Here is a 22785-nt window from a genome sequence, read left to right as displayed (position 1 = left end):
GGTTGTTTGACATATACTTTCTCCTTGATGAAAAAACATCATAGCCTTTTCCTTGAAGTTGCGACACGGAAAGTAAGTTCATCTCCAATCCTGGTACATGCAGCACATTGGTAGCACGGAACCGCTCTCCCGTTTCTATTTGAAAAACTATGGTACCCCTCCCTATTGGAGTACATTTTGCCTTGTTCTCAATGGTGACCTGAAAGTTCATCTTCTCCTCCCAATAATCTGAGAAACATTCTCGGATTCCCGTCATATGCCAAGTGGCCCCACTGTCTACATACCATACCTTTGATGATGCAAAGCTAGTCACACAAGCCACTTCTTCTTCCAGCGTGGAAGCCAACATAGAGAAATCAAAATCACTCTCTTGTGCAATTTTCTAAAAATCTTTGCGAGTCTCCTGACGTAGATGCCTCTGCATCATGGTCTTGACCCATAATTGGTTTTCACTTTCTGTCTCTGATTACTTGCTCTGATACCATGTGAAAATTCTATCACTGCAACAACTGAGTTATTTTACCTACTTATTTCCCGATAAGTTATTTATGAAAATCCTTCCGTAAACATTACAATAAATTATGCTGCAGATATCACATCATAATACAAAAACAAACACATGCACAAGAATTAACACATCAACACAAATATTTTGGACAATCAGTCCCCAGAAAAACCCAATGTGGGAAAATCGGTGCAGTAAGGGAGGATTTTATTATTCAGCAATTCTTCAGTACAACTGGGTGCCAAACTGGCTTACCCAACAAAGAGAAAATTCTTCAACACTTCCCCTAGTCTCAGCGTCAGCCTGGATGACCTCTACGTAGCTCCCAGACCCTCTGCGTCAGCCCCTGCCTCTCTGCATCAGCACTAGGCCTCTCTGCGTCACCCACGCAGGGCCTCCAGTGACTGCACAGTCTACAGCCTCTGCGTCAGCCTGAGAGGCTCTGTGTCTGCCTCTCCAACCTCTGTGTTGTTCCCCTGGTGTTGTTCCCGACTCTCTGTTCTGTACTCACTGCCTCCTGCTACTCTCTAGACCACTAGTTCGAATTTCTCAGCTAACCCTGCTCCAGAAATTGAACTAACTGGTCTCCCTCAGTGTGTTCTCCAACTGACCCTCAAGCCTCTTCTTATACTTTTCATGTTGGTCCTCTAACCGGTGCAGTAGATCTGAGAGTTTTTATTATTATGCAGTAGTTTTCTGAATACAACTCTAGACGCCCTCCCGGCAATCCAGTTACAGAGAAATACAACTGGTAGAAGAAATTTGTGAGATTACCTCACTCTACCCAGCAAGTCCCGGTTGATCCAGAAGCTGAACCAACATGTCCCCTGTTATTTTTGTGTTGCCCCTGCGTGGGCCCTATGTCAGCCTCTAAGGCTTTGCGTCAGCTCTGCACTGGGTCAATGTGCTCTCTTGGAGCTCTGACATCAACCCTCCTGGCTCAGACGTCAAACCCCAGCAGATTTTCAAACTTTTGCTTGGGAAGACTGCACTGCCTCTGCGTGAGCCCTTTTGGCTCAGCATCAACCCCTCCTAGGTACTGCGCTGCCTCCTTCTAGTGTCTCTTTGCCTCTCTGTTGCGTATCCTGGTTCAGGAGAAGAATCTCAAACCAAACTATCCTTGCCACTCAGTGCAAAAGCTCACTATCGAAATTCTCCCGACAGTTGCTCTACTTCAGAAAATCGAACTTCTGAACTCACTCTGTGTGTCTTTCCAAGTGAACCTCAAGCCTCCTTAAATAATCTCCTCGTTGACATTCAACGGCCCAGATTAGAAGCTAATCAATGGCTAAGATATTTATGTTTGATACTTGTCTTCTTCTAGAAGTTACACCCACAATTAGATTAATACCCATTAATTATTTAATTTTCCTAAGTTTAGACTTAGGGTCCCATTAAAAATAATTAATTATTTTAATAAAATTGTTTCTCGGTGGAATTTCCCAAAACGCTTTCTGGGTTCTTTGGAATACATGTGCCCAAGCCTCCCTGCAAAATTTGAGACTTAGAGCACATCCAATTCTACCAGAAATCAACAGTTTGTCCAGCAACAGATCTTATTAAGACTTGCAACTCAAGAGAGTCAAGATAGATATCATATTTTAGTATCGATGTTTGATGTACCACTTGACATCTTCCACATTTTACATAGTAGTTTTATCTTCATATTTATATGACAATGTGTTTGTTTGATGTCAATGTTGCTTTAGAAGTTTAAAATTTTGAAAAAATAAATTAAAATAAGTTTCCTAAAAATTTCCAATAATTTCCCCAATATTTGCCAATAATTAAAACTTTGGACCCCTTGTGATAAATTGTCAATAACGATAAATGTAACATTGTTACACATGTTGGTTTTCCATAGGGATTTTCTGGAAATAATTACTTCTAATGATATATCCATTATTTAATTCTGCATGTATCACATTCATCATTAAGCAATTATACATAGAAAATATTAACAGTAAACAATAATGACAGTAGGATCTATTACCCACCACCTGTGGGTGACACCCATAGGAGAAAGTTTTCCCCTAGATGGTCCTCAGCCAGCTGCCCCCAGATAGCTCGATGTGCCACCATCTCCGCCACCTGAGCCAACCATTATGATTCCTCGCCCATTTGTTATGATCATATGTTTGAAGATGTCCTTCCAACCCCAAAGTTATGGCTTTCATTACGTAGTTGGGTATTTTTGTTTACTTATCATGAACACTTTTGGGCATGGATTAGTGGGGCAATTCAGTGCAAAGAGTGGGTTTGATTTGTACTCGTGCCTCCTCTGTCCAACTTGATGGTTAACCTTTTATCCTAGTCCCACGGGATCTCTTTTATTGGCTACTAGCTTTAGGAGTGCCACTACATGGGAAACCCTAGTTTTGGTTGCGTGGTCCCGCTTCCCAACACCACATACGTCACTCCCCTCCACTCATTAAAACCCTTTTCACCATGTTTCCCATTTGAGTCCACATTTGTCCATTGGGTCCATAAGGAGTTAGCTTCCCCCTCCCCTTGTCCACACTTTGGGTTGGGCTTGGAATGATGCCCCAAAGATTGATGCATCTAAAAAGAAAGGAAAAAGAATAATTTGACCACTCTCAACAGAAAATCTACCATAAAATGCAAAAGACGGTCGGGACATACAAATTTATCACATGGGCAAAAGCCAAACATGAGCTCTAACCCCATCATTATGGCCATCACCCTAGTTCCTAGGCCCCCCTATATTGCCCCCCCTTATTCATCAAGGAACCTGTGATTGTCCCAACCCCTGGTGGGCGATGAACCGCCCTCCTTAAAGGGGGTATTGATTGCTATATCTTATACATCATGCTCTCATGTTGGAATTTATAATTTTAACCCGTTAGAAATTCTTCCTGTACTATCTGATTTATTTCTTCCTACTTGTTCAATTACTTAACAAATTATTTACTATGTAAATATTGAAAATAAATACAAGTACAATATCAACATCTACAAATCATCAACTGAAATTAAACAAGCACACAACTGACATTGTTATTTTTGGACCAACGTCCCCGGAAAAACCCAATGTGAGAAAACCGGTGCAGCTATTCAAAGGGTTTTATTATTATGCAGTTTTCATAATACAACTAGGGTGCCAGAAATGGCTCACCCAACAAAGAATGCCCTCAGCAGTAGAACCTCTCCTTGGAGAAGGATATTCTGGCTGATTAATCATTGGATTAATGATCCCACAACAACAACTGCAGCTTTTGTTGCTCTGCGTCACCCTATCTGGCTCACCAGCGCCCAATCTGTCCCACGAAATCCTCCAGCGCTGCCTCTAGGCCCTGCATCACCTCTGCTAGCCTCTACGTCAACTTCTGGAGCCTCTGCATCAAACCCTAGACCCTCTGCATCTCACACGCTAGCCTCTCTGGCACTACGCAGCTCTCGGTTGCCATTGCGTAGCCTTCAGCTGCCTCTGCGTCAACCTCACTAGGCTCTGCGCTGCCTCTCTGGTACCAACTCTGCCTCTCTACTATGTATTCACTGCCCCTCAGCTGCAACTCAGATCACTCACTCGATTTCCTCAGCAAACCCTGCCCCAGAAAATCGAATTCTTGATCTCTCTTAGTGTGTTGTCCAACTGACCCTCAAGCCTCCTCTTATACTTTTCTCGTTGGTCCATCAACGGCCAAGATTAAATCTCTAATCAACGGCTAAAATTAGATTTGGCTTGATGCATGACTTTTGGAACATTCTAACCCAAATTTATATTAATACCCATTAATATTTTATTTTTCCTAAATTTAGACTTAGGAACTCCATTAAAAATATTAATTATTTTAATATCTCCCAAACCGGTTAGAATCTGCCCAAACCATTTTTGGGCCTTGGAGATCTCATGTGCTTTAGCCTCCCCACCAATTTTCATGGCTAGAGTACATCCAATGCTACCCCAAATCAAAATCTCATCCCCTGGAGCCCTGAATAGTTATAAAAAAAAAATCAATAAAAGAAAAAATGAATATGAAGAAATGTGGAAAAACAAAGGTTGGGATAACTCATGTACCACGATTGCTCCCACCTACATTCATACACTCAAATGTGGGCTTCCCTTATCATAGCTACCCTTGTATTGTGGCATGTGGCTTGGAGCCTTTCCCTGATACCCCACTTCGTTCCATCATTATATCACATGCCACCTACCATTTGATGGATGTAACATGGACATGTTACTCCCCTTAGGGGCTAAAACCACCTAATAGGGTCCTTGGTTAACCTTCTTCTTGAACTTGGAGACACTTGTACGTTCTGAAGCCCATTATGGAAAGGCATGCCACTATGAAGTGTCCACTTGGTTTCATGATTTGTAAGCTCATTTTACTCAATCGCAGTAATGATTTGTTGTACTAGAAGGTGAGGGGACGCGTTGGATCTTATACAAGATTGCAGGTGGCTCTTCATCTTGGGTTGGGTCTCCCTATATAGTGTCTCCAGAGGGTCATATTGGCATTTGTAGGGTGAACGTTGAGAGCCATGGGCCTCCACCATAACAAAGAGCAGATTGTCGCATCATGGGATCCTTCAATTCCACTCATTGTTTGCTCGTGTTCCATTTATTTGACGATGATGATGCACCTAGACCACCTTACCCAGCCCTCTACACTCTTGCACCACACACTTGGTAGTTGATCCAGGGCCCAAAGGAGGATTTGTCTCACCATGGGAGACAAAGGGAGGGCTTGCATCATTCTTCCAGCACTTACAGATGGGATACAGCAATGTTACTTGGGAGCGGGAGCGGGAGCGGGGAGCGGGAGCGAAAACGGGAGCGGGAGCGACAATTTTCAGAAGCTCCCGGTTTTGGGAGCGAATCCGGGAGCGATTTTTTAAAAATATATATATATTTTTTATTTTTTAATTTTTGATACATATATGTCAACAAAAACATGTAGAATGATGAAATAGACATAAAAAACATAAAAAAACATAAATTGATCATTGAACCATATCACATCAATCATCTAGAAATTATAATCGTCATCAACCATGTCCACAAGTTAGTAAAATACATATTACAACTGCAACATATTGAGTCTTATAAATCATGATTCATCAAATTCAATATTAAAGTTTCAACTTCAAGCTTTCAAAATTGAAAATTCAATAACATTTATCATCATTGATCACCAAAGTTGTACTTGTAAGCTAAGTTTAACCATTACAAGAAGTAATATCGAAGATATTTCTAAGTCCTAACTTCTAACTGTTAACATGATATGAAATGTTAAAAATTTATAAAATGAAACATGAATAATGAGATGAAATGAAACAACTTTAGTCTTTCACAAAGCATCATATTCATAATTCACAGTCATTACCAACGAGTTATAATTGCCAAGGCCCAACTTCAAACTTCAAATTTTCATTGTCACAGTGATATAATGTTTACAAAAAATATCATAATGATATGAAAGAGTCAAGAGTCAAGAGTCAAGGACTCAAAACTCAACAGTTATGAAAACTAAAGTCTAATAGAAACTAAAAAAGACAAGTAAACTGTAAATCTACATGTGGCCCTTGCCACGAGAGTCTCCAGGAGTATAAGCAGGTCGTGGTGGTCTTCTAGGAGTCTCCCGCACAGACCGACGACCAGAACTAGAACCTCCACGCGAGGGTGTAGATGGAGGTGGCGACAGCAAAGGAACAAGACTCGGACCTCGAGCACTGCTACTGGATGGTGGAGGTGGAGGTGGCATGGCTGTTGCAGCTGCTTCATTTTCATCCCTTACAAGTTCCTCTTCTAGTTCTTCAATATGTACAATGCCATCCTCCAAATTGTCGTCCTCTGGGTGATTGTCCCAAATTTTATATGTGGGATCCTCATTAGCCCGATCACAGTAATGACTCAACAACCTCAAGTTGTAGTGCACATAAACCAAGCTTTCTGCTCGGTTTTCGTTGAGTCTGTTTCTTTTCACATTATGTATATAACTGTAGGTGCTCCAACACCTCTCCGCAGAAGAAGAATTTACAACCTGTGAAAGAACTTTTTTTGCCAATTTTGGCAAAAGTCCGTGGCCGCCATATGTTTCCCACCATGTGAGAGAATCAAATTTATCTTTGTCGTCCATTGCATGGAAGTTACCATACAAACCAGTGCCACTGAAGTATCTGCCTATTTCAAGGCGCACAGCTGCACAGTCCTCCCTATCAGGCACCAACTTTTCTAATGCTTCCAGATATCCTTTAGTTACCTCTTGATCTAAATGGGGTTTGGTCCTAACCCCACCCCCTGCTGCAGGTTGGCCCAACCAAGATGTAGAGTAGTATTTTGGCGTAAGGATATATGCCAAGCAATGTAGTGGAAGGTTAAGCCTATTCCACCGTTCACACACACAATCATGAATCAGTTTGTACAAGTTGGGATCTCTATTATGAACAATGTCTTTTATTTCCCCCAACATGGTATCCATTTGCTCATACACCTCGCCAATCACTGGTTTGTCTGTATCTGCAAACCGAATCATGTGATAAATTGGCTTGGTGAAATCCAATACCTGCCTCACAGTTGTCCAAAACTGCCCATCAAGAGCGACCTCCTCCACCATTTCAAAACCTGCCATGTCAGCTACATTTGTAGCCCTTTCCTTTAACACCTGCCAATGTGGACTTGATACCATGCTAGCTAATGCCTCTCTTACCTTCAAAAGGCGCCTGAAGGTGAGGTAATAGCTAGCAAATCTAGTCCTCGCAATCTTCAGCAACTCCAATCTCGAGTGACTGCGGAAAAGGCCATGGGTATTGCTATGATTTGTAATAAATTTTATCATTTGTTTTCCTTTCTTGTACAAATTACCAATCCATTGGTATTGTTCATTTTTGTTTTTGACAATATCATGCAACAGAAGGTTCAATGTGTGAACCAAACATCCAGACCAAAGTATGTTCGGGTATTTATCCTCAATAATTGCTCCCGCTGCCTTACAATTAGGAGCATTATCAGTGATGACTTGGATGACATTGTATGGGCCAATACGCTCAATTGTTTCAAGTAATGCTTCTGCAATATTGATGGCGGTCTTGAACTTGTCTGAGTAATCATGTGCAGCTAGAAAGATGGGACCACTAACAGACACAGCAAGAACACTTATCAATGGCTTGCCTTTTACATTTGTCCATCCATCAGATACAATGGACACCCCATTGTCAGTCCAAGAACTTGTCATTTTATTCAAAGAATGTGATATTTTTGCTTTTTCATGATCAAGGCCAACAGTTCTTGCCTTGTCATACCCAGGGCTCTTGTATCCTTTAGGGGCATCATTTATGGCAGAAACCATTTCGTGCCAATAAGGTGAGCGTAGAACATTGAATGGTATCCCACATGCATAGAGGAACCTGTAAACTTTTGAATCCACATCATTCCTACACCCCTCATCAAGGAAATCTGATACGATTCTACGCCTTAAAGATGATGACCCTGTGCCTCCATGTCCATATCCACCGCCTTGGGAGGATGCTGAAGGAGTTCTTTGTGATTGTGAGCTTGGTTCAAAGAAACCCCTTGATCTTTTTGTTCTGTATTGGGCGTCCTCCTCTTCCTTTATGTATTTGGCTCTATCTACTGTTGACACTGCTGCACAAGTTTTGATTCCTATTTGTTTCTCTCCATCCCATGGCCTTTTCCCGCAGAGGTGTCTTCTAGCACGGGTGTATGAACCTGTGTAATCAGTGTTGCAATGGGGGCAATGAAATTTAGTGGTTCCACCCCCTCTCCCTGTTTCAGCCCTGTGAACATATTTCCACAATGGAGTTTGGTCTTGTTTAGTTTTTTGAGGGTCATGTTCACCCTCCTCCACCTCCTCCTCACTAGGGTTTTCACCCATTTGACTTTCTCCGGCTTCTTCATCCCCCTCTTCAGTTTGGGGCCCCCTCCGTTTCCTACTCTCCAGCACCATAATAACCATAAAAGGGACCAGGAAGAGGAAAATGCCAATAAATATCGCCAGGTCCATGGTGTTTGATGTTTGTAGGGTTTTGAGTCTTGAATCGGCAAATTAATTTAATTTATTGGGATTAATTAATTTAAATTATTAATTTAATTTAAATACATGATTTTTAAACAGTTAAACTCAAACAACTAAATTAAATCAACTAAATTAACTACCTAACCAGCTAAACTAACTAGATTACTAAGTTACTTACCTCTGCAGGCTTGCTCCTCGCTCCTTGGCACTTGCTCCTCGCTCCTCAGCACTTGCTCTTCGCTCCAATGCTCTTGCTCCAGCTCCAAACTTGCTCAATGAAGTTATAATGAATGTTTTTTGGCCCATTGGCCTTATAAAACAAAAAAAAAAATTCTAAATTTTTTAATTTTTTCGGGTCCAGCGGATTTTTTTTCCGCCGAACCGCTCTCGGCCCGGCTCGAATCGCTCCCGAAGCGATTTTTAATGCCTGGGAGCGATCAGGGAGCGATCGCTCCCCGATCGCTCCCGGGCATTAAAAGTCGCTCCGGGAGTGCGGGAGCGATCGCTCCCTGTATCGCTCCCTAACAAACCAGGGAGCACAAATTTTTTTACGGGAGCGATTTTGGGAGCGCGCTTCGGGAGCGGGTTCGAAGGGGGGGGGGGCGCTCCCCCGCAACATGGGGATACAGGCTTGCTCGATCCATTTGTAGGCCCATGAGGATGTTTTGTGCCCCCATAGCCACTTCGAGGCACCACAGGTCATTTGCTTGGATATCATGTTGGTTTGGGGTAGCATCAGATGTGCTCTAACCACAAAATTGGGAGGAAAGGATGGGGCACATGAAATCTCCAATACCCAGAAAGGGTTTGGGCAAATTCTAAACAGATCAGGAAATATTAAAATAATTAATATTTTTAATGGAGTCCCTAAGTTTAGAATGTTAATGTGTATTAATATGAATCTGTGTTAGAGTGGTCCAAAAGACATGGATCAAGCCAAATCTAATCTTATCCGTTGATTAGGGACTTAATCTCGGCCGTTGAGATGTCAACAGGAAAAGTATAAGAGGAGGCTTGAGGGTCACTTGGAGAACACACCAGAGTGATCAGTCATTCTATTCTCTACAGCAGGGTTTGCTAAGAGAGATAGAATTAGTGATCGGAAGAGCAGCTGAGGGGCATTGAGTACATAGAAATAGAAAAGGCAGAGATTGTGCCAGAAGAGCAGCGCAACGGCCAAAGAGAGTGACGTAGAGCCAGCAAGGGCTCACGCAAGGCGATGCAAAGGCAGACAAGTGTTGCGCAGAGCACCAGAGGGGCCAGCGTAGTTGACACAGAGGCTCCCAGAGCTGACGCAGGGCCTCTTGGGGTTGACGCGGGCCAAGAAAGGCTGACGCAGGGCCAACGTGAGATAGAGGGGCTGACGCAGTCCAGATTGGGCAGACGCTGGGGTTGCGAAGCAGTTTTGTGCTGAGGAGCTGCCGAAAGGATTTTTCCAGGGTTTCAGCCAAGAGATTTCTCTCAAACTGTGAGGTATAGCTGCTAAGGAAATTCTCTGTTGGGTAGGCTAGTTTCGGCACCCAGATTATACTCTGATATTGCTTAATAAGAAAACCCTCAGATAGCTACACCGGTTTTCCCACATTGGGTTTTTCCGGGGACTTTGATCCAAAAATAATGGTGTCATGTGGTGTGTTTGTTCTTGTTTCTTTTAGTTGTTGATCTGTAATATGTTGAGCATGCACTGGTGTTTATTTTCAGTATTTACTTTGTAAATAACTTGTTAAAGAAAAATAACAAGTAGGTAGGAATAAATCAGAAAAAGTGCATGAAGGGTTTCTAAACTAAGTAAACTTAAAAACTTCAACATGGTATCAGAGTGTGATTGCAGATCACAGGAGGACTAAAAGACATCAACCGAGCAGAGCAATAGCAGCAGAAAACAGTTGTCCCAAGGTGACAGAAGTTGTTTCTAGCAGCGCAGAAGCCAAGAAGTGTGACGCAGAGCCAGCCAGAGCCACGCAGAAGAAGTCGAGAGTTGTGCAGAGCCTCAGAGAGGCCAGCGTTGCTGATGCAGAGGGCTAGAGGGCTAACGCAGGGCATCCCAGGGCTGACGCAGACCCATCTGGGGTGACACAAAGCCAGCGTGAGGCACAGAGAGGCAGTTGCTAGAGTCTAGAAGGCTGCAGAAATATTGCAAAGTGGAGCTAGTGAGGTACTGTATTCAAAACAGTGCCTGACAAAGCAGGGCCAGAGAAGTTGTTGCCGAGGGTTTCTAGCCGAGGAACCTGGATCAACAGTGCAATTGCATAAGACAATCAGAATAGGGGGCATCTCGACAAGCGGCAGAAGGATTTCCAGGAGGGAAATCAGGGCTCAGAGGGAGTCGAGAAGAGAACTTCCAGACAAGAAGTAGAGACTCAGAGAAGTCGAACAGAGAACTTCCAAGAGGGAAGTAGAGGAGCATCATGGCACTATACGGGATAAGAGACCAAGATAGACTAGACGGAGCATTGAACTTCGCAATTTGGAAGGCCAGAATCTTATCAGTGCTTGACAGGCATCGTGTCAAGAACTTCACCTTGAAGGTTATAGCTATCCCAGTCGACCCCAATGATAACGACAAGTACGAAGAGGCAATGGCGAGGTCCAACTGCATTATCCTTGACGGGGTCGAGGATCATGTGGTACCACATATAGCTGAGAAAGAAACGGCAGTTGAGATGTGGGAGGTCCTCAAGAACTTGTACCAATATACTTCTGTACAGAGAAGAATGTTGCTCGAGAACCAGATGAGGTCGTATCAGATGAAGAAGGGTCAATCGATTGACACCTTTCTTAGAGGACTGAATGAGATCCGAGACCAGTTGACTGCTACAGGAGCGACACCAAATCAAGAGCTTATGGTGAGGACAACCCTGAATGTTGTCTCAGAAGATTGGGAAGTGTTTGTCCAGAGTATCCTGAGCAAAGGGACTCTCCCACCTTGGGACGAGATGTGGGCATCTCTTCGCCAGGAAGAGATCAGATGGCAATCGAAGACAGATAGCAGCAGCAAAGGGATCAAGGTCAAGCAGGAGGAGGATGTGGCCCTAGCATTTGCAGGAAAGCAAGAGAAGCGGAAGAAGAAAGATCTCTCCAAGACCAAGTGCTTCCACTATGGGGAGATGGGTCATTATGCGACCCAGTGCCCAAGGAAGAAGAGTAAGGGAGAGTCTTTTGAGACTAAGGCAGCGCCAACACGAGCAAAGAAGGAAGTTTTGACAGACGATGATTGTGCCATGAGTGCACACGCACCACTTGAGCGAAAGTGGGGAGACATCGAGCTGTAGTCAGATGGACTACAGGCGATGAGGGGCAGGATCCTCGAGGTACCCAACCTCTTGGATTAGACCTTGCTACGGGAGCCCCGACGAGGAGTAGCAAGACTGGCTGGGTGGGTAGAGACGGATGCGGATGGAGCGACAAAGAGAGTTACAGTGTAGGAATCCCGAGACAGCGCAGAGCTAGCAGGCTGCAGCAATGCAAGAGGCACAGGAGTGTTGCACCAGTGCAGGAAGGCACAGAGAACTGTGCAACGGTGCGAGATGCAGGGAGTTGTTGCAGCAGTGCAGAGGTCAGAGAAGGAGCACTTGTCAGCGACAGAGGGAGCTTCAGCATCAGTGGATGTCTCTAGCCCAACAGGGAGGTCAGTTGGGAGATGAGTTACTTACTTCTCAGTAACTGAGTTGCAGTGCAGCAGTGGGCAGCACGATGCAGCATGATGAGAGGAGGTGCAGTGCGGATGCAATGCTGGGAGAAAGGACCAACAGCAGCACAGATGCAGAGGGAGTTGTAGTACAGATGCAATAGTGGCAATGGCAGAACCATGGGCAACAGTACAGGATACAGCAGTGCAGAGGATGTTGGGCAGGAAGGCCTATCATCAGCACAGGTACCGATGTCGGATGAACAGAGTAATACTCAGTGAGGAGTATTGCTAGAGCACATTCCTCGCTAAGAGGGAGTGTTGATTTGGGGTAGCATAGGATGTGCTCTAGCCATGAAATTTGGTGGAGAGGTTGGGGCACATGAGATCTCCAATACCCAAAAACGGTTTGGGCAGATTCTAAGCAGATCAAGAAATATTAAAATAATTATATTTTTAATGGAGTCCCTAAGTCTAAACTTAGGGAAAATAAAATATTAATGTGTATTAATATAAATCTGTGTTAGAGTGGTCCAAAAGACATGGATCAAGCCAGATCTAATCTTAGTCGTTGATTAGGGACTTAATCTCGGTCGTTGAGATGTCAACAGGAAAAGTATAAGAGGAGGCTTGAGGGTCATTTGGAGAACACACCAGAGTCACGAGTGATCAGTCATTCTATTCTCTAGAGCGGGGTTTGCTAAGAGAGATAGAATCAATGATCGGGAGAGCAGCTGAGGAGCATTGAGTACAGAGAAACAAAGAAGGCAGAGATTGTGCCGAGAGAGCAGCGCAGCAGCCAAAGAGAGTGACGCAGAGCCAGCAAGGGCTCACACAAGGCCACGCAGAGGCAGCCAAGTGTTGCGCAGAGCACTAGAGGGGCCAGCGTAGCTAACGCAGAGGCTCTCAAAGCTAACGCAAGGCCTCCTGGGGCTTACGCAGGGCAAGAAAGGCTGACGCAATCCAGATTGGGCAAACGATGGGGTTGCAGAGCAATTCTGTGGTGAGGAGCTGCCGGAAGGATTTTTCTAGAGTTTCAACCAGGAGATTTATCTCAAACTGTGAGGTATAGCTGCTAAGGAAATTTTCAGTTGGGTAGGTCAGTTTCGGCACCCAGATTGTACTCTGATATTACTCAATAAGAAAACCCTCAGATAGCTGCACCAATTTTCCCACACTGGGTTTTTCCAGGGACATTGGTCCAAAAATAATGGTGTCATGTGGTGTGTTTGTTCTTGTTTCTTTTAGTTGCTAATCTGTAATATGTTGAGCATGCACTAGTGTTTATTTTCGGTATTTACTTTGTAAATAACTTGTTAAAGAAAAATAACAAGTAGGTAGGAATAAATCAGAAAAAGTGCATGAAGGGTTTCTAAACTAAGTAAACTTAGAAACTTCAACATATCAAGGGGCCACCTGCTTTATCACTATGTTTGGAGCCCATCCATTCATTTTGGCACATATTGGACTCCACTAAGCCTCTTCAATGGCGCTTCAACCTATTGTATCTATCATTTTTCCCTCTTGAGAGGTTTATTTTTGTATTATGGAGCTATGTTGAAGAATGTAACTAGGTTCAGTCTTCATAAACATATTCAAGTCACAAATATAATGTATTTGTCAAAAGAAAGAAATTGAGATTTTATTATTATTAAAATTGACTTATTAAACCATGGGTTTCATGCTTGGGTCAATTATTTTTAGGTCAAAGCCTCCATCGCAGGTTTCTAGGGTTTGTGTCAAGTGTCCTTATCCATGTCATAATATAAAGAACCCTTCTTGGGAATTATTTGTCAAGAAAGAAATTTGTTTTCTATTAAAATAAGTCTTCTAGGCCTCCTCCACCAAGTCGGCTTGAAACTGGACAAGTCAGCCTAAATCTGGGCAGCATAATCACTATATAAAGGCAGCAACTCGACCTCATTTGTCACTCACTCACAAGTTCAATTTGCAACTTTTGGGGCCAGAAAAAGTGTGAATTTCAAGGAAAAAGAGGAAAAAAGATAGCAAAGGAGGTTTCTCACAAGCTTAAGAAGTCAAAATTTTCTCTTTCTTTCCCACACGTGTGAAGTTGTGCAGCTGCTGGAAGGGGGGCGAAATTCTGCAGTGCTTGGGAGGCCGAAATTATGCTACTGGGGGTTGAAATTCTGCAATTGGAAGTCGAATTGTTAGATTGTTGTTGGGTATAAGATGGTAGATAAGAAGAAGACTACTACATCATCTTGGAAGGTTGACTATGTGGAGGAGGAAGGTCTATTGGTCTAGGGTCTTGGTCAATCTCAGTTTGATTACTAAAGGAAGAGTTCTTGACTGGGTTTTCCCCTATATAGGGGTTTTAGCCCTGGTTGTCTGCCTACATCTGGTGTCCCTGATCTTCATGTTTTGCTTTTGATAATTGCTTGATGAAACAAAGATGAAAAAAGAACATAAGAAAGTTAATAAGAACATAAGAATATCACAAGTAATTATCAACAGAAGAAAATCTTTCTACCTTTCCGTTTGTCGAACATCTTGGTGGGTTTGTCACCAAGTGATGTTATTTTTGCACATTATTTGATTAGTTGGGGCATCATTAGGCCTAATTAGGCAAATCGAACCCCTTAGCAGATGATATATATTGATGTGATGATCATTTCATTTGATCATCACTTGGATTTGGATCTTTATCTCTTCTTGAGAATTTCGCTATAGCTATTTGAGGAGGAATTGGATATCTTTGATGCTTTTTGATGTTTGGAAAATCTTGTCTTGATCTTGGAGTTTCGATTTTTGTCTCTTTTGATGATTAGATGATTTCGATATACTTGTAAGTACCTTCTCATGATCTATCTCTTTATTTATATCACATGTATAAAGTATGAAAATTTTCGCTCATGAAGATGAATTGTTGCCCTGAAGGAAATGTGAATTTATTGAATCTTGAGGGTTTTTCATATGTTTCATGTTTGGTGTACTAAATGATTGTCCTAGGGGTATATGATCTTCAAATTACCTTGATAAATCATCAAATACATCTTCAAGAAGTGTAAATTTACTTGGTAACCTAGTTGTTCCTTTCAATTTTACAGTCATGCGAAGTTGTTGGGGAACTCCTTGATTGGGTAAAAGAAACAATAAACATCAAAATCTCATTGACTCCATTCTCCCAATAGGCTAGGCACTGGTCTAGTCCTAGTTGATCACCAAAACGAAAATCTTTTCACCTCCCTTTCTCCTTTTCTAAGCCCTAACCCTAGTGTCTCCTTGGGCATCACACAAAATCATTTGTTGCCGTCCCAAAATGGTGAAATTCGGTCTAGAACTGCGTTGGTGTGTCCTTGGGAGGTCCTCCAATTTTGAAGTTATTCCACTGATGGAATCTCATGTTTTTCCAAGCCCTAGCTCGAGAACCATTCTCCCTAGTTTTCCTTTGGTTAGTGGCTTCATTAAGGATCATTGCATTAAAAAGTCAAATCCAATCTCTTTGATCCTTTTCTTCTCTCTCACTTGGTCAAGACCCTTTGTTTGAAGTTTCACCCTAAGCCCTTGACCTCGTTTGGGGCTCCCTAGGGTTTCTTTGTGGTCCCGTAACCTTGTCATTCCAATTTCACAAGGATTACTTAGAAAACCCTATTATCCTAGGATTCTTAGGTCTAGGGAACTTTATATCAAGAAATACTCCTCAACCCTAGGTCTAGGTTTTCCCTTTATTCCTTCTAGGAGAGCCACATATCTTGCTTCTAAAGCAAGCAATCGTTATCATCTGAGTCTCTCTTTTTGAATAGGCTCTTGAAATCACTACCTTCATATCATTGACATATCATTCTTAGTGATTTCCCTCATATCGGGACTCCTCCCATTGGTGAAAGTCTATAAAGCGCAAGGAACTTTAGTTGAGGTGACAGTGGGCTATTGCTCCATTGTTGCCACTTGACCTAGTGGTTTCTCTATAGGAACCCCTCCTAGGACCCCTGCTAGATTGAGCGGTAATAGGATCAAGAAGAGATAGCCAAACACAAGAGACACAAAAACTACCGTGGGAAAAACCCAGCTACCCAAGCTTAGAGAAATTATTCCAGTTCAGCAAGATATAATCTGATCTATCAGACAAAAACAAGGTCAATCTGACCATAAACAAATCCAGGTAAAACCTGCTCAAATGAAAATAAATGCGGCCTGCTGTGATGGCCTCAAAAAAGTTCAGTCTTCTTCAGGGATTAGTCCTTCTGCCTCAGAGAATTAGATCTGCCCAAATATTTCAGTCTGCCTAGAACTTGGTCTGCCCATCTCTTTACTCTTTCGTTTGAACATGAGAATAAATAAGTGATCCGAAATTTCTCTTGCTTGAGATGGAGAATGAAATGTCATATGTATATTGAATGGATGTGTCTATAGGGCAGGCCGATATGAACTTCTTGGAGGAGCCAACCTTACATTTTTGGAGGCAAAATTCACAATCTGAAATTCAAAGTTTATTTCTTTTGGAGTCGACTTGAGACACAAATCATATTTGTCATTTCCTTTTAATTTTGGAGGGGCTAAGACAATTTATGGAGACCGACCGTAGCTACAAAAATCCAACAACACATACAAAAATGGAATATAGACAAAGATTCAAAACTTTTTAGAATTCAAAAACTAAAACATTTACAATTTTACATCATGATGATACAAATTCAATCATACAACTAGTACTACATCAATGATGATAAAATGACAAACACACAAGAAATTAGAACCATAAACTGCAGTTTTCTCATGAAGTCTTCAAAATCAAAATGCATTACATAGATAGTAGATTTTGAGTCACTACTACTATAGGTAGGAATGCCGATGGCAAATACGAAATAGGGCAGACACTAGAGAATAGAACCGTAGATGATAGGGTCCATGATCTTAATGGTAAGATCTACCCTCTCCCATCAACCATCATCTAAAACTATATCCTTGACCTTTTCTGAAGAAGCTTGATCTGCCTTTCTCCAAAAAGATCAAAAATCCTCCCTTTCCTTTGACCCTTACAAGTTGTCTTTGATGAATGAGCCATAATCTCTGTGAAATGAGGAAGACACTGGACTATTGTAGGAAAAAAAACTTGAGTGGTGGACAAATCCCTTCTAACACTTACAATAACCCTCAGCTGCACTCTAATTTGCCTCACAACTCCAACTTGCTGAGTGAAATGACAAAAAAAACAAGGTAAAAACATGAATGAATGCCACTCATATGGGGCACATGTATCCAATTTTCGAGACATGTTGAGGGCAAGTGTCCAACACATGTTCTCACTATTGGTGTCCGACATGCTAAATATGGGACATGGCCCCTATTTGGACATGTTCAGTTACTTAGCTGTCAACCATAAGATGACGGGGTGAAAATAAAGAAAAACACGCAAATTGTGAATATGACCAATGTTTTCCCCAAGGTATTGAAGTGCATTTCATGAGTATCCGGAATGATATACAAACCACCTACAGAAAAATTGACCTTCCATGCAAGGAGTGGATCGTCATAGGTGCCTGTTAGCAGGCCGGTCATCTCTTGCAGATTGGATCATGTCACTCTAACCAAAATTTTATTTAATTGTTTGCAAAACAATCACCGAAGTCTGTTATATATGGTTGTCAATGACGAAGTTTTCTTTACTTTGCCATAAAATAAAATTGACTCGATAAAATTTCAGAGTAGCAACAAGAAGTGTTCAGGAGAAGAGATAAAGAGAAGAAATAATAGGTTTCCATAATACCAATCTATGACCTGCCCAATCTTGGGACCGTAGTCTTCAACCTGAAAACATGCACCAGAAATATTGGTCAAATAGATGTTAGGCACATATGGTCATACAAATTAATAGTGCTCCATAAACCACGAACTAGCTTCCCAAAAAGAAGATGACTTTGACTAGAACATGATAATTATTAATTATCTTCCATGCAAATAATAAATAATTAAATGACTGTATCAACTTTAAATATTGTTTTATAACAATCTTTAGGTCTGAAAGAAAATAACGACAATCCTTAAATTGTGAGTACTCAAACATTATTCAACTATTAAATTGGGGAATTTTTCTCCCATCTATATCTTTAAGAATGAAAAAAAGAGGAAATTTGGGGGAAATCAAAGAGATTTCTCAAGTCCTTATTGACAAGTTTAAAGGCACAATAGTTTTACTTCCATAGATAGAATGCATTTGTAGGCATACAGTCTTACTAACATAGCTTGGTGCAATTTCCACTAATTCCTATAATACTAGATAGTTCAACCTTTAGAAGCCCTTTAGCTGTCGAAGATCTAGTGTCCTTTGCAACAACATTCTTTGTTGTTGCATCTTGAATATTTTTCAACTCTGGCACAGCCTCCAGGAGTGCAGACATCATCTTTGAGAAGCATTGACACTTGAGGAGTTCCACATGGTACAGTTCTCTAGCCTGGTCTTCAGCATGCATCGAGAAACTCAACATTAATAATACAAGGGATGCTTCTGGGTCAATTCTAAAGAGAGTGCTTCTAATTTCATTTTCAAATAACCCCACCAAGCAACAATGGTACTATATGGTAAATCATTGACATCCTTAAAATATTTACGAATCACACCTATCACCAACTGAAGAAAAGTGAAGAAAGAGAGTTCATGCACACATACTCTCCTATATCCTACAATATATGTGAAAAAACTCTCAAATTATTGTATATGAGTTGTTTGATGCACACCCACTATGTCTTGAGATCGCCTCTGATTGAGAGTGAAAGTAAGGGATGGTTATCACTGATACAAGTATCCTAGCTCTCTACCTCTGAAACACAAGCACAAAGGCAAAGTAAATAGTCATAGTGATCATTGATTGGCATGTATACCTATGTTTTGCCAAGGATTAGGGAAGGGGAAAATTGGGTGATGAGGGCATAAGTTTCAGGGATGGATAGAGAGACCCCAGAATTCCAAGGGACGGTAGAATGGGCAGAAATGGACAAGACGTAGATGACCTCCACAAATATAGAAATTATTAAAAAATATATATATTATTCATAAATCACGAGACCATCAATCAACAAAATGCAATATCCAATTACAGTGTACACTATTTGAAATCCAAACACGGTAGTCTAGATGATACATCCACGCATCACCATCTAACATAATCGAAAAAATTGAGACACTATTTTAAATTTGTAGCTTTAGATAGTAGATACAACATGGAGATTTATATCATGAATTTTAAAATTATATGATCTTAAATACAACATAAAAGATACAATAATTAAAACAAAAGGCATACAAGAAGCAAGTCACTTTCTGGGCTAAAACAACCTTTGCTCCATGTTTTGCTTCCATACAATACAATAATGTTTTGACATCATTGTTACGAATGTGACCATCAATGTCAGTCTCACGCATCTTTGACTTTCCAAAGATGCTCAATGGTGACCCCTGTTGCAACTCTAGTGTCTACACTCTCATCATCTATCTGTTAGCCTCCTCCGGATTGATATCACATTGTGTTGTTGCTCACTTCACATACTCAAGTGTCACAATACCAAAGAAGGAATTATGCACTACGTTAGCTTCCTTAAGGAATTTGATGATGTTGTAAGCAAATCAGTTCCTCTATGCAAAGGAACTAGCAATCCAAATAAAAAGTTAGTAGAGCTCTGATGCTCCATCCCAAGCATTCATCTGTTAATTTTCCACAAAAATCCCACAACAGCTTAGATGAACAATCTGAAACTAAACATTCTTTCACCAAGGCACAGAATTTTCTTAACAATAGATAAGCAGCGGAATAAAACGTAGAGATAAAAACACAGTCACACAAAAGACACAATAATTTTGCTTGGGAAACCCAACTAGGAAAACCCCTTCTTTGTTGTAGTATTTTTTATTTATAGAGACTGAGCAATCTGATTTCCTACAAGGCAAACAGTGACCCAGAGAACACACTTGTCCTCACTATACTAGTTGGACATACCCTGCAAACACTCAACCTCTACTCACCTACTTCCTTGCGCTGAGATAGGCCCAAGTTCCTTGCACACAAGCTGCCTATTTCCTAGCACAGGGGGCTCCCTATTACTTAGGGCTCGACTCCTATTTCCTAGCGCAAATCTGCAACAAGGAAGCTCTCTACAAACTGCGTACTGGCTCCTCCAAAATACACTGCCACAACAAGGAACTCTCTCACACACAAACTCGTGCAAGACAGTAACAATACAGGTTGTGCCTCCGTCCTCCTTTTATCAGTTCAATCCATGGTAAAATTAGGCAATTAGCATATTTAGAACAGCAGTAGTGATTGACAAGTTAAATGAGTTCGAATTGATCTCCCTCCAATCATAACTTGGAGTTATTGCTTGTCTTTGCCTGAATCGAAACTACATCTCCCAGCTTGCCCTATTCCAAACTCGAACTGCCACTTGAAGGTCCACATAACTGACCCTTCAACACCTCACATGAAATCTCCATCTCCACAAACTCGTCCATGGTCAAAGGAAAGACAAGCTTGGTTAATCTGGCTAAGGAACAAGCTAGAAGACCTTCTCTTGCTACATTTTTCAACACTCCCTCTTAGCAAGGAAGGTACTTATGGAGGAACCTCATCCACTTAGATCTGTCTCCAACACTACCACGTTCTCTGCTGTTGCAGCTGCTCCCTCTGAACTAGAAGGCTTCCCTACTTTCTTCTGTGGAATTTGATCTGAAGACCCGCTCTTTCCACCATGCTCTGCGAGTCTACCACTTTAAACATAAGTGCCATGTAACTCGTGTATCTTTGTGGTTACTTCCTCTGGCTGAAGGTGATACTGGAAGATCCAAGTTTCTCCTTATCTCCCTTAAACAACTCTTCTACCCACTTGGTGTTAGTTTTTTTAGCATCGGACAGGTGTTCTAGTCTCAACTTTGGTCGGAGAGGATAAGAAACACAACATCCCCAGAACCCAGAAAAGTTTTGGGAGAAAACACCTAGAGACGGCTCAATTAAGTTAATTGATCAATAATTAAATATTTCCCAAGTCTAACTTAGGAAAAGTGATTAATTAACAACAATTAATTGAGAAATGTGAGAATTCTCTAGAAACTCACACAAATTGAGTTTGAGATGATCTTAATCGTTGATGGGGATCTAATCATGGTCGTTGGTTCACCAACAAAGAGATTATAAGAGAAACTCGAAGGGGATGGAGATGACACACTTGTGAGGCCAAGTTCCTTGGCAAATCGAGTTATCCAGCCACAGAGGTCGAGCAGGGAAGAAGAGTTCTAGCCAGAAGGGATGGAGGAGTGAGAGGGAGCAGCAGAAGTGAATTTCGGAGGAGTTTCAACTTCGGAGACGCAACAGCAAGAGACTGAGTTATTCCACTAGAGGCTACGCAGGGACTGCGCAAACAACTTCAAAGGGCAATTCAATTTGATTGAGGAGGGGGTCGATTCAAGTGTTGGAGGTCGGGATAATTTTCTAGAGGGCGGGAGAATCACTTCAAGTAGCAGAAATAGGCAAAACGTCTAATTCAGAGGTAGTTTCTGGCAGTGCAAGTTACAAGTTGCACAGAAGCCTGCGCTGAGGTATTCTGAAGCCAATTTCTGAGCAATAGTTGGTTGCAGGATTGCTTGTGGAGAAGAAAAAAATTCCCCCAATAATTTTTGGCCAAATTATTTTGTTGAGGAATGATAGTATGGCATCCAGATTGTACTCAGAAATTTCATTGTTGCATAATAATAATAAAACCATCATCTGTTGCACCGGTTTTACCACATTGGGTTTTTCTGAGGACATTTGGCCGAAAATAACTGTGTCATTTTATTGTGTGTGCATATATTTTCTCTGTTCCAATTTATTTTCCACAATGTTTTTATTGTGAAGAAATTGCAGTGTGACTTATTTATTATTTTGCAACAACAAAATAAACTGCATAATTTAATCAATTAGAAGAATAAATTCCAATTGCTGCATTTCAAGTAAATTTTCACACTTGACTCGAACTCTCCCTATACTGGGAGTCACTGACTGAGTGGTTGCCTTTGTTAACATTGGGCTCTGCTCCTCATCATCCTGCTAGTCGACCCATCTGCCAACTAGCCGAGACTCAAACTGAGGTACTGGTTTAGGCTCCATCTTGAGTAGCTTCTTCTCAAGTACTCTAACCTACTCTTGCTCTAAGGAGTCTCTCAAAGCTCTGCTCTCCTCAACCATCACTTCTCCACTCTATGCACTTCTTGCCATCCTTCTCAAGTTTACACCTATATCAACCTATAGTAAGTACAAATTCTTCTTCCTTACACCTATCTGCTTCTTACATCTAGAAGCTAGGTGTTAGAGGTAAGCCTTACCTCTATTGAAGATGACATCATAACCCTTGTCCTCAAGGGTAGCTACCGAAACAAGATTTTGCGTAAGGCCTGGAACATAGAGGACATCTTTGAGATGAAGAGGATTACTTGACTCCCTCTGAAAACTGATAGTACCAACTCCTCTAGTTGCATACATAGCATCATCTCTTAGCTCTATTTGAAACTGCATGTCCTTCTCCTTCAGTTAGATGAAATAATTCTTGTTCCTGGTCATGTGGAAGGATGCTCCTGAATCAATATACTAATCGTTGTTGTCTGCTAAGCTTGCCATTCAAGCTATCAATGAGAAAACTTTCTCGAACTGGGTAGAAAACACATCTAC

General features: G+C 41.6%; 1 protein-coding gene across 3 annotated transcripts in view; it reads right to left on the bottom strand.

The window, feature by feature from the left end:
* LOC149200673 (glutamyl-tRNA(Gln) amidotransferase subunit C, chloroplastic/mitochondrial-like) overlaps window positions 1–22785 on the bottom strand; it is a 271982-nt gene that overhangs the window by 85046 nt on the left and 164151 nt on the right. For 2 of the 3 annotated variants that reach the window (XM_089399617.1, XM_089399618.1), the window contains exons 3-4: window positions 18382–18546; window positions 17862–17902 (exon numbers count right to left, since the gene is read on the bottom strand). In XM_089399617.1, coding sequence (XP_089255743.1) covers window positions 17862–17902; window positions 18382–18546 — 206 coding nt within the window. The remainder of the gene's footprint in view (window positions 1–17861; window positions 17903–18381; window positions 18547–22785) is intronic. The other variant, XM_089399619.1, reaches the window with a different exon arrangement.

This window comes from Pinus tabuliformis, chromosome 2_1, assembly GCF_031772625.1.
Source record: "Pinus tabuliformis cultivar Carrire ecotype Pingquan chromosome 2_1, CPIR1, whole genome shotgun sequence".
NCBI lineage: Eukaryota > Viridiplantae > Streptophyta > Pinopsida > Pinales > Pinaceae > Pinus > Pinus tabuliformis.
The sequence above is the reverse complement of the archived record's forward strand: the minus strand, read 5'-3'. Positions and strand labels throughout refer to the sequence as shown.